Below are 13,848 nucleotides of genomic sequence, written 5' to 3'. Positions count from 1 at the left end.
CTTATTGGTTATCAATAAGAGAGGAAATGGGAAGAAGGGTGAAAAAAAAAGGGGGGGAGGGGTTAAGTTAACAACAAGAAAGCCACACAACTAACCAGGCAGGGGATAGGCTGTCAGTCAGTCCTCCATGATCTACACCCTTACATTATATACTAAAACCTCATAGTCTCTCTCTTACTCAGAGCCATATTTACCTGGTAGAGGTACAAGTAGCATAAGGAGGGGCCACTTATAACATATGCCAAAGCACCTTTCAGGCCTTCCCAACTACCAGACTCGGCACCTACGGGTCCAGTATAAACCGGTTTATCAGAACACACTACCCGTTTTCAAGGTGTGTGTCAGATCGCATTACAGAGTATCAGCCACCACACCAATTTTGCCTGGTGCGTGATGTGATAGCAATGATCCTAAGCGGGGTTGGAAAGTAGTGCATCTCATCTAGATTCATGCGCTGCTGCAATTTTCTCTGTTTATGTTAAAATCTGACAGTACCGCAATTTTTAACATAAAATTTAGGTTCGGACATAGCCATTGATGTTTTGTAAATAAGAACTTGCAAACTTATTTATTGATTTAGAAAAGTAGACCTAATTTTGATAGCAGAAGCATATTCTGTCGGGGGTTAAATATTTTCGTGACTACCGGGATGGACGAGATTGAGGGCAGGGGTAATCCTAGAGAGGGGTGAGAAACGTCCATTGTTCTCGTCAGCGAGGCTGTCCTTTTTCAGGGTTTGTACGCACGGACAGAAATCTTAAGTATTGTGGGAACGTTACTAATGAAGCCACTGGTAGTACTAGTAGATGTCAGCCTGTAGTCTTGAACAAGCGCCTCGATGACGAGTGAACAGTTGGCAAAAACAAAAGACCCAGGTGTGGTAGTTCAACTACTGTTGATGCATGCCGCAACGACCAAACCTAATTGCTCCTCAAGGTCACAAAACAATAACCGGTACTGACGGCTAGGCTCGTCTTAATCATATAAGTAGCACGTTTCCACCCCCTGATTGAGGGGGTCGTCTGTTGTATTCATGCGACTCCTACTTGACGAAAACGAGGCGCGATACCCGGATGACAGGTAGGCTTATAGAATTTGTGATAGGGTATGATACTCTTTTATGCGATCTGACACACACCTTGAAAACGGGTAGTGTGGTCAGATATACCGGTTTATTCTGGACCCGTAGGTGCCGAGTCTGGTAGTTGGGAAGGCCTGACCTTTGCACCATACAACTTAAACATATTTCAATACAGCCCTCTCTATTATGCATTATAGGTCCTCAACTAGTACCCTTTAACAGGTACCCCATATCTAACATATGCTACCAGTACCCACTAGGTTAGGGACCGTTCACATGGAAAGTCTATTTTCTAAAAAATCTATTTTCTATTTGCGGTATCTTGTGATCACGGAAGTAACTGGCTCGCGCTGCCAGTAATTACGCCGCGGGACATTCAGGGCACAGACCATGATCACAAGATACCGCAAATAGAAAATAGATTTTTAGAAAATAGACATTCCATGTGAACTGTCCCTTAATCCGGCGCCGTTCTCAAAACTATTGCCACACATGCACAGCAGAGACATCCCAGGAAACAAGCTTGCACAGCACAGAATAGAAGGTGCTACTTCATATACAAAGGGTGCTCTTGTCATAATAATGAGGACAAAATAAGAAATTTGAAACAATTTCTCCAAGGCAGGGTTAGTTGAAAAGCAGTATCAGCACCATATGTGTTGATGGGTGATTAAGAATGGTGGGGCTGCAGGTTTTGCATTCAGAGTTCCCCAGAAAAACAATTTTTTTAAATCAAACTTATCATAAAGTCTGCTTGTTCATTGTTTGATCTTTTAAAAAGGTCTACATATAGTCATACTCATTTTTTTTAAATATAACAGATTTAATTGCTTGAGCTACTCATTAATGAAATATGTAATTTTCAGTTGGGGCCTGTAAATAAATGTGCTCGCACAACTTACAATGTGTTCCTGGGGAACTCTGCATGAATTTTGGAAGTAGTTTAATTTGAACTGGTTGCAAGCATGAACTGAGCATAGACTTGCTCCAGCAGAGCAGCCAGCAGTGGTATTAGGCTATCAGTGACCATCTCACCACTGTGTCACTATAGCTGTTGAATAATAAAAAAAAAAAAAACAAAGAAGATGAAAAAAAAAAAAGAGAAGAACCCTTAGTAGCAATAACAAACACATGGGAACAAAAGCTTCAGACAACCAAGTTTTTGATCTAAGTTTTGTTCTGTTTTTTTTTAACTACAGATATATGTGCCACTCATAAACCTCAAAAGGCAAAAAAGTCACACTGATTAGACTACATGAATGTACGTAACCCTGACTCTGGGCTGGTAAACCTGTTTGTTTGACCAAGGAAACTAAAGTGCAGCTGTAAAATACTTTTACTATATATGCCACATATATAATCAACAGTATTACCTACTACATCATAGCCACTAGATAAATACATTATACAAAAGTAATGATCTGTGGCATTGCAACCTGTGTTTTAACTTGTAAAAAAATAGCTGGTATAATAGTTGCTTTATCGTTATAACATGGAACTCAAAATCAGTACAGACAAAAATGGTTATGATGATAATAATAATAATAATAATAATTGCAATGATATAATAATGATACAGACATACAGCTATTTAAGTACATTATTTTCTCTACAAGACAGCACACAGATCATAGATCAGGGGGGTTTCTCAGTACAGCAAGCTCCCCCTTGTGAGAGAATAATAATATATTGGTAATTATAATCAAAAATAATGAATATAATCATAACAGTGACTGTTTGTGTGCTGCTTACAAGTGCAACAAATAAAATTCAATCACAGAACTCAAAGAAGATGGTTCTGATCACTGGTGAAATGCACATCGTTTTCAGCGTGATGCACATTGCCACTAGTGACGTGAACATCATCACCAGTGGTGGTCTCTACACAGCCACTCAAAAAACTAGGCCAATCATTCCCAGTGAGCATAGCAACATCCCATAATAGTAAAATTATGAACAAGCAATATGGAATCAGAGCATTCTAATAATGTCTGAGCAATGGGCTCCAAAAAGGCACAGTGTTTTTCAAAGACTTCATTTTCAATATTTTTTCATGTTTCAGATTTGTAATTTAAAAAAATTTTGGTTTGACGAAAAAATGTGAATAACAATCCATAATAATTTTCATTAAAAAAAACTTTTACAAGAAAGAAACTTAACAGATTTTTTTCAAGTATGACTGAATATGTTTGAGAATGCTTTGTACATAAGTTTTTTTTTTTTTTTTTTTTTTTTTTTCAAAAAATTTTTCAACCCTAAAGAGCCCACTGTCAGTCACAATCAGCTAGTATACTGGCTAACATCCCAAACTCCAGTGCATTCAGTGCTCAAAGGGTTAACCCAAAGGTGGCAGACTACATGTGCAATTTTGGCCCACATTATACAAATACAAAAATAATATTTTCTTTTCTTTTGTGGAAGTCATGTTGAACATAGATATTAGCTGCCTTTTATTCCCTTGATGCTACAAAGGTTTTTTTTTTCTATTCTTTTCTTTTTTTGTTCATGATCATCCATATTTAAAACCAAGTCAATGATGACTATCTTAAAGAATTTTATACAAAATGCATTACTACATACACAAAAGTTAATCTTGAATCACAAAAAAGATTTTTATGAATATTAAAACTTTATCGAACTCCATGGCAACAGGCAGGGATATCTATGTACATTTCTTATCAGACCCTGGCAAATCTCAAATATCCTACCTAGGCTCTAGATCTAAGAAGTGATACCCAGACATGCCAGGTCCAGAACTGGGGGGAAAATTGAGTGAAATAAGGAAGTAAATAGTATAATATATATACTATGGGAACTTCTCACAAGCTCTGATTATGAGAGATGTATTCTGTTTGGTCTTGAAGCAGTCACCCATACTGAAACCAACCAATCAGAGCACGTGAGACAGTTCAATGAAAGGAAGCAACTGTGATGCAATATTCAAGCCATTCCATGCAAAGATACGTCTGAGGGAGATGCAGTGGAAGCCTATATACCGTAGCAATTTAAATAGGAGTACTGTTTTTTCTTATCCATGAATAAGAAAATGTCTTAATCAAATTTACATTCTTGCAGCAGTACTACACAGGCTTCGCAAATTTTTCATACATGACTGGAAAACTAGTGTAGCATGTTAAAACTTCCTTTGATCTCCCCCAGGATGCATCCGCACTAAAAACAAAAGCAAGATGCAAAATCTAATACTGATTAGTTGCCAAAATTAAAAAAAGCACTGAACAAAAACCAAATAAGGAGAAAAATATCAGAGATCAAAGAAGGTTAATAAAGAGAAAGGTTAATAAAACTGTGTCTCCTTTGTTTCAATAGAGCATCTTATGGACACTTATTATAACAAGACAACGGTAAAAACCTGTAGATAAACGAGCTTGACGTAACCATGGTAACCTGATCTGGGAGGGAAAATCAAGCAAAGACAATCAGCCCTGTTGTCATAGCAACAAGATATTTTTATTGTTTACTTTTGGGGCACAAAATGCATATAAAAAGTAAACAGAGAAAGAGAAACATTTTTTCTGTATGTATGCAGAGATTACGTACAAATTAATGTAGTACACACATCAGTGTGTCATATTTTGTTGTGTTAATGTCTCAGCAGGCCAGTCTAATCCATCAAAAGGACCACTGTTTTGTATTATATGAAATGGCCACAAACAGTACACAAAACGAAACAACAATTAATTTTTGCTGTCAGGATTCCCCAGATACATCCTGAAGGACTTTTAGGTGACCATATTGATGTGTTAGTCTGGCTTGCCATATTGTATGTTGTGTGGGGAGGCTTCAGGTCACCTGACCAGATGACATAGTTTTCAAGGTAGTCTGATATATAATATTTTTGATGTATTGCTTTCAAAACATTATTGTGCACTTATTTCAAATACAAGTTTCATGAAGGAAAAAATAATCACATACATGCCTGATTCATCCTTTAAAAAAAAATTACAAAGAAACGGAGAATGTAATGGATGCAACATGTTTAAATTACAATCAGCATTATCAATTAATAAAAACCAAACTATTTATGGACAACATGGAGTAGGTTGGGTCGAATATGAGGGTAATGAACAATTGAAACGTTGATACATTCAACTGTAAAATAGGAAATGATTGATTACAGATTGAATTATTTATATTCAAATGTAGCTTCCCTCTCTCTTGACTGGATAATGCTGTCTAACTGAGATAACTTTTGGTGACATTTACCAGGAAAAAAAAAAAAAGCAGCACGTCTCCTCAACAGAGAACCATCATCTAATAAAGAAATTGGGGATACATTTGCCCACTCCATCCTGTGCATCTGTAACTTAATTTTATCCCTGAAACCAGTAATTCTAGCCTGCTATCAACTGGCATTTCTCTTCTTGCTGACATGCGCTGTCATCAAATTAGGAAACTGATTTTCTTTTTATTATCTTTTATCTAATTGTCAGCCCACTCCCTTCCTTCACAAACCTATTTCTCTCCTTTGCATTGATCCAAAATCTTGTCTCTCATTATTTAGATGTATTTCATGAAGGGTTTTATTGGTGATAAGGCAAAAAATAATGAAACCAGCTGAACTGTATGGCTCTTTTGTTTGATTATCTCATTGAGTTGTTTTTAAGTATGCATGATCTATCGATGGAGAAAACATCTCAAGATTTTGCAAGGAATGCCGTTATTCCATCCACATCTTTCTCATTCCTCTTCATCAATAAAATGATTTCCTTTTTTTCCCCCAGACTTCTATCTTATAATCAAAGGGCTTTAAATATTGACCTTTACCAGTAAATTACACTTGCGGTGGGGATACCAATCCACTTCTAAGAGGCTACGTAATCTAAAACAATTTTCAGGAGGTTGTGACTAGAATTAATTCAAGGGAATATACTGCAGCAAGCACTTGAAGGGGGGGGGGGGGGTAGGAGAGCAGAAGAATTTGCAAGCAGGGAAACTTTGCAAAAAAAAAAATGTTAACAATTACTGCCATGGACGCCATTCAAGTATTTGCAGTTCCATTTACGCCCTATTAGTGCCTTCACATGGCCACTGTACATTAGCACCCCAGAAAATACCCAGGAGTGTACACATCTGAGGGGAAACATTCTTAAGTGACTACTGTGTGCAGCAGACCCTTTGGTCCAGGAGGGTTCACAGTGACCTGCATACCAACGGATTTTTTTTTCTTCCTTTTTTTTTTTGGTCTTTTTTTTTCTTCCTTTTTTTTTTTTTTTTTTTTTTTTGGTCTTAAAGAACAACATGTGACGTTTCCTCTAAACAATTTCAAAATGTTTTCATAACTGACACTAGAATATTACCCACCAAAATAATTTATGTAATAATCACCACATAAAAATGCCAATACGAAAAAAAAAAAGCCTTTTACTAAATTGTCTCCTGAACATTCATCTGCCCTCTGGATCATAAGCACCTCATATAATGCCACTACAGGGCCACTGATGTTGTACATTACATCCATCTCTTTTACATTATTATACAGTCCCAGTGAACCAAAAGCAGCTTAAACACGGTTCAATTTTCACATGATGAGCACTGGGAGGGCAGCAAACAGCCACCGACAGGGACAAGTACCCCTAATGTGGCTTTGTGCTGCTTAAAATTGTGGTGGAAAAGTTACACAATATGAATAATGGCATGCTTCACCCTCGCCTCATCTTCAATTCCTTCCTCCAACCCACATCTATCTGTTTTAAGCCTAGTCTGCAATAAATATGTCTCACAGATTGATAACGAACAGAATGCCTGTAGAATTGGGATTGTTTAAATACAAATGTATACACTCTAACAAATGAGATCTTCATCAAGGAATAATGATTTGCCTTCAAGGCAGTCTATGTATAATTTGCTGATTGATATGGGTAATCACCACTTTTGCATTGCATTAGTTTGCAGGAACTAATCAGCCATGCATTATTAATGCATATTTATTGAATCCATTTTTTTTTTTTTTTTTTTTGTAGCAGTTTTTTTGCCGATTGAAGCTAGAGTTCCATGGATGTTTCATCTCCCAAAATTTACTTTTAAACACATATTCATTTTAAATATAAGATGTTAGGCCCATTATACCCTTCAAACAGTTGGTAAAGCTCAATGAGAGCTCTCAAACAAATCTAAGCCCATTTGACATGATGGCTGAATGCAATCACATTATTCCTTTATCTTATTTGATATACCAAAACTGTTCCCTAGACACTCTAGCTACTAACTATCCATCACATCCTAAAAGAATCTCATCTGTAGGTTTATCTTAATCCATTGCTTAGAAAGCAACATCCAGCCGAGAGAGAGAGAGAATATTAACAACAGAGTTAGTTTTCCATTTCCTTTTGACATTCAGTTCAATTTTGTCGATGAGAATAACAGAAGCCATCTTACTGTTAAAGCAATTCAACCATTTTTCTTTGGATAAAGATGAAAAAAAGCTAACTTCTGAAGACTGTCAGGTATAAAAAAAGTAGATGGCTTGAGTTAATTTACCTGAAAGCCATACAATTTTGATTCAGTTGTATTCTTGCTGATTCTGAAATGTTGTATCATTTAGGTTTTATTTACTTTGAGTTAAATTCTTTATTATTAGAAATATAATTTTCAAGGACAGAAAAAGTAAGATCAAATGATAACAAACAAATAATAAGAAATGTGCAAAATTTTGAAAATTGCTCAACAGCAACTTAAAGGGAATTGGAGTCTCAAATGCTCCCACTTATCGTAAAGCTAATTTTATAACTACACAAATAGTGTTTTATCAGGAATAAAATTGGGACATATATCAGAATGTAGCCAGTCGTTGTTCAGGTGACCATGATGCCTGTATATGTGAACGATAATGTGTGTGCATGTGTACCTGAATTCATAGAAATCGATGCTTTCATCAACAAGTCTCAGCCCATCAACTTTGTGACACATATCACTGGCTACCTTGTATTCCCTTAAGTGAAATAAAACCAGACAGCTTTTTTCTTTTTTTATTGACCCCTGGTGGTCCCAATATGGGGCAGACAAGAATATTTCTGACACCAGGTGGCCACAAGAAGAGCCTTATTCAATATCAGATAGAACATGGTCTGTGCACAAATCTTTTCTTTTGAATTTTTCCCATAACAAACTGTCAAAACAAGAAATCTGCAAAGCTGAGACTTGTTGTGTATGATACTGAGGTCTCATCTCCTTTCATAATGTTGAAATCAATATCTTTATCTGTGACAATTACGAGCTTCAAGAATCTCTATCTTTTTTTAGTCTCCATGAAATCAAAACAGTAACAATGTTTTAGAAATCCATTAATCTGGCCCCAAGGGGATTTCCATCTCACCTTATCATAAAAAAAAGATAACATTGGCCACAAGTTCAATAACAAGTTTCCAAATAGTCCAAAGTACCCCAACCTAAGAATATTAAGAAAGGAGATGAGCCACATTATCTTGTTTTGTCATGGTAAAACAGTCTTGTATGTAAAATGTTGTATAAAAAGTGTGTGCATGTGTGTACAATAAGACAGAAAAAAGTACAATTACAATTAACTTTACCGTAACAATTTGAAATTCTTTTGCAAAACAACCTATGCAATCATTTACATGTAAAGGCAACTCTAAGACTGCAATAAGGCAGTATGGTGTAGGTAACAACCCTTGTGTGTTTGAATACCAATGAGAAAGATATTTCTGCAAGGACATATTTGTAAATAAGAAAAACCTTATAAAATTGTATAGATACCTTCCATTCTGCCCCCTTAATCACAACTGGTGACCAGAGTGGTCTGGGTATCTCTGTCCTGTACTGGTCACTTTTGGGGGGGTCACTCACTATGTCTTCCTTAAACTAAACAGCCACTCCTGCCACTGAAAACAAAACAAGACCAACAGACAGTCAATCAATTAGGCAGTGTAGTATCACTTATTTGAAACCAACATCCTGCTATATATATAATTAATTAACTGTCAATACACTTACGCAAAATAAACGACAGGGTTGTTGGTTTTCCAGAGAGAGAGAGAGAGAGAGAGAGAGAGAGATATCTAAAGGAAGAGCACAGCAAACAAGGTTTGTCAAAACAGTCTCGGCTAACAGCTCTCCATAATACTGCTACCACCAAGTTACATACTATATTATCCACTTTATGAGACAGTTAATTACTTTCATGGGTTCATTTGTCCTAATTAACTTTTGGTATTTGAAGATGATAACCATGTAATAATATAAATTAACAAGCATTCAGTGAACAAGCATTCAGGCCTTCATAAAAATGTCAGATATTCTTCCCTGATCAAGTCTACATAATTGTGCAACATTTACAAAACACATTAAGTTGGATTTGAAATAACCAAATCATTTTTAGTACAACAAATAAAACTTACAAATAATAGGATAATTAAAATATCTGTAACATCAAAAACAGTGACATCAAATCAATTATCCCCATATTTGATAACCTTTTTTCTACACTTATATAAACACCATATAATAACATATTATCACATACATTATTACATGATAATAGAACATAATGATATCTTAAAATAAACTGGTAAAAGTCCTGCCAATCTGAACCCAAAGAGCAGATCTACGCACCCAAAAATAAAATCATCCATGCGAAAGTCGCAATAAGGTAATGATACCAGCCTTGTGATGCAAGACAGGTTTCTTTAGAGCAGGCGTTCTCCGACACAGCACGCAGGCTGTATAATAATGCTGCTTCAAGCATATTAGCAGGAAAAAACTACAGTAATTACTTCAATTTTTCAAACCCCTAACTTTTCCTTGTATTAAGCTTTTTCAAAATTGAATTTTAGCCAGTCACTACAGTAAGCTGTCTGACATGGAGCTTAATAATAATTCAAAACTTTTAAATCAACATTCTTAAATATTTAAATAACCATATTTTCAGGTGAAAAATATTTATTCATGTTGTTCGAAATTACTGAGTAATTACATACTGCAGTTGGTCACATAATGCTGACTATTCTCGTTAACAAAACCAACACTACAAACAGCAGGATATCAACCATGAAATCTATTACCGACTGAATCTTCCCTATTGTAATCAAACCCAAACAAAATCACACACACATAACATAGACACATCATTTCTTTCAGCTTTTCCTCCCAATTATTACCAAAGAGAAGACATTTTATTGACGAGCCTGTGAAAATATCGGACCAAAACTTTCAGTAACAGATTGTCATAATTCAATCCCTCATTTAACTTTTCAGTTTTCCCAAGACAGGAAAGAGCAAAAACATAGGAGTGCTTCATCAGGCAGTATGTTCATTGACTAGTTTGGTGCATTCAGTAAGACCGAGATATTATTTTTCACACTGCTGAGTCAGCGATAGCACACAGGCCCAAGTCTCTGCTTTCTTGTACAAATCAGTACAACTTCATCTTGCTAAAATTTAGCGCGTGTCACACATTCAATTCAATCTGCCCCTCCTCCCCCCTTTGAAATAATTTACACAATTCCAATCAAAGAAGTTTGGATTCCTCTTTTTCCTTTCTTACTTTTATTATTATTATACTTTTTTGGGGGAAGAGGGGGGGGGGGAAACTCTGAATAGTCAGTCCACAAACAGAAATCCTCACTTCCAAAACCAGACACAGGCACTGGGATACAGGCAGCTCCCATCTGATTGCTGTGCCAGTGTATCAAGTGGAGGTTACAAAGTGCTGTTTTGTTTCTATTTTCACCCCCTTCATATTTCACTAGGAGTTTGTATATAAGCAAATAATGCCAAGACCTAAAACACAATGATATGTTTCAATGTCTTTAGAAGGCATGAAAGTCAATGCATTGCAAGAAAAAAATTGAAATTATTTCAGCAAAATATCTCCGACAAGAATCATAGTTAATTCTGATCACCTTGAAAATTACAACCAGGTGACTGCTGACCAATGCATAAAGTGTATCCACTCCAGTTAATGTTGGACTCAACCCAGCATAGTTAATTGATTCCAAACAGGCTAAAAAATTCTAATATGGTCATATAAAAAATGAAAGACATTGAACCAGTTTTTCTCCCTGCCAAATCCATTCACACATTTTATTCACTATACTGATTCCAGGTATTTCCAGGTGAAACATTATTCTGCCCTTCACTACAGATCCTGTGATTAACCTTACAATAACAACACTGCCCGTAATTATGACAAGAAAAAATCCGAAAGTTACCTTTGGGAGACACCACTGCCAAAGACCAGGAATAACCAAATAATAATAAATATAAGGGAACATTTTCACACTCTCAGACATGTAAACTAATAATGCTCCGGGTAATTTTTATATCTATCTAATATGACCTGCCTGGTACAACTCTTTTTCAATCAGTGAGCTTACAGCTATGAATGCCTTATCCACTCTGCAACGCTGGGTACATGCATGGTTTATCCCATTCTATTCCACTGCACACCATAATATCTATTCTTTATCTCTTTACAATTCATTTCTATCTTGGGATCTACATTGAAACTTGATAGCAACATCAATGACAATTTGGGTGATCCTTATTTACATTATATATATTCTGGGCACAATTTTCTAGGTCAAAAGCTCATGTAAACCTTTTTTAACATTCTCAAGCTAAAAAAAAAAAAATAATGACTGTCTTTTCATCTTTGCTAAAGTATATGTAAATCACAAAGCTTATTTTTTTTTTTTGTTATGACTCCTATCTCTTGAAGTGGAAATCATATTAAAAGAGATACCTTCCTGTAAAGTTATTAGCCTATTAAAGCATGAAATATCCCCATGACACTATTATCAACAGGAAAATATTTAGACTTACCCAACTGAAGAAAATTCTCAGACCACAAAATAACCATAATACTAATAAATACTAATAAATCAACAGTAAAAAATTTAAATGATTTTTCTTGAACGTTTTTGAGAAAGTCACTGAAATTGCCACAAGAAAAAAGCACCTATATCTGACAAAATACGTTCACCAATGTTTTGGTAATTTACTTCACATTTAACTACTGTTAAGTAAAAAAGAACCATATTGACTTCACCTAGGTTCACATCTGTTGTTAAACTCCCAAGGGTCAGGAACTACGGAGCAGCCCTCCTTCTTCACAGATCTAACAATTGATTCCTGTCTCCCAGTTTGCAAACTATAACAAAAGAAGCATTCCTTGCCATACATCTACTCTGAGGGTTTCAAATCCCTGAACAGAAAATTCCAGTCGTAATAACACATCTGTCCCGTATTGGTCACACCTTTTAGAGTTCTTTCATCCTTGTACAGAGAAAATACTGGACTAAAAATCCATAACTGGACAAACACACTCCAGGAGAGTTAGGCACTGCTGAATGGTGAAAACCCTGGTCTCTCCAATCCAACACCACCACCAACAGCTATCATCCCCTAGCCAATCAATACTGGGTATGATTATTAATATTGTGTACCGCATCAAATATTAAAACAATTACATGTGCTACACTTGGCGGTGCCTTATCTGGGGAGCTCTGTGCCCTGCTTATCAATGGAGTAACTTAATGGAACAGCATTGCACTACCCAGCATCATGGTCTGTGGTGTGACCTTCACCTTGCTCTCCACACTCAGGAGGCCGTGCCTTGTAGAGAAATTAAAAGGGTGATTTCCCTCATGATTGCCAGTGCGTCAGATCCTATCAGCTGGCCCATTCAGTAAACTTCCTAGTCTCGTCCCTGTGGAGTGTCTTTTTCATCAACTAGGCAATTTCATGGCACTAATTTTTTCTGAGACTTTTTTTTTTTTGACTTGCAACTTTAGAGCAAAGTGCCAGCTGACAGATAAAAACTATCACTACAAAGTAGATTGAACTTCTTCATATCTTTCTGAGACATTTTCAAGTTTTTCAACATTTTTGAAGCCATGAGGGTCAAAGACAATACTACTGAAAAAAATTTCTAACACACAGGTTACAAAAATAGTGTCCAAAATTTAACAATGGCCATGATTGCACCTTCATACCTGACATAGATTTGGTTACATGTATCCCAACCCCTGCCTTTAAACAGATTTTAATTTATGCTGTGAGCAGATTAATGGGGACTTTGTGCTAATGAACATACCAGGAGAGTCGGTGTTACCAGGTAAAATTCCATAAAACCCCAGCCTCAATATTAGGCACAACGTGATGCCAGCATTATGAAAACAGCTTTGTGCTATTTCAGTGTCCACACATCATCAATTTTACTGCAATATATCAAAAGAAATGTGTTTCAAACTACTGGCCTTGTCCTAATGGACCATATAGGGCAACTCGTTACCAATTAAGATTCTTTTCTTTCAATTTTATATTTGATCACATTAATACTAATCAGTCTTCTGAGATAGGTGGTAATAAGCCAGGTAGACACACGCCTTCAATGTCCTGCTGAGTCCAATGAAATCTCAGTGAAACTTCCAAAGATGACATTACATTACAGTCATTCTAAAAGGATAACCTAGCCAGATGCCATCTCTGTGGCACCATCTAGATAAACCCAGTACTAGTACAGACATATTTTTCCGCCTTATCAGCCATTTCTCACTTTCTATGAGCCAAGAGACCCATCAAACAGCTCCACTTCATCAGGCTGATGAGTCATATCTTGCCGTTTTCATTATCTCTGATATATACTTACTCCTAGGGGGTCAATTAGTGCAGCCTTTTTTTTCTCTCTTTTATCACCATGGCTCAATCCATGAGATGTTGTCCTCATCGATGAGATATCACATGACTTGCTTAGGATCTCCAGAAATTAACTGAATAGATGATAATGA

At 36.2% G+C, this 13,848-nt stretch overlaps 1 protein-coding gene across 1 annotated transcript in view; it reads right to left on the bottom strand.

Moving 5' to 3' along the window:
* The window catches only part of LOC106174529 (uncharacterized), a 45,248-nt gene that overhangs the window by 16,770 nt on the left and 14,630 nt on the right, over positions 1-13,848 (bottom strand). The window contains exons 2-3 of the mRNA XM_087017254.1: positions 8,816-8,920; positions 4,452-4,491 (exon numbers count right to left, since the gene is read on the bottom strand). Coding sequence (XP_086873380.1) covers positions 4,452-4,491; positions 8,816-8,920 — 145 coding nt within the window. The remainder of the gene's footprint in view (positions 1-4,451; positions 4,492-8,815; positions 8,921-13,848) is intronic.

Source organism: Lingula anatina, chromosome 7 (genome assembly GCF_051362555.1).
Source record: "Lingula anatina isolate TDL-2025a chromosome 7, LinAna3.0, whole genome shotgun sequence".
NCBI lineage: Eukaryota > Metazoa > Brachiopoda > Lingulata > Lingulida > Lingulidae > Lingula > Lingula anatina.
The sequence above is the reverse complement of the archived record's forward strand: the minus strand, read 5'-3'. Positions and strand labels throughout refer to the sequence as shown.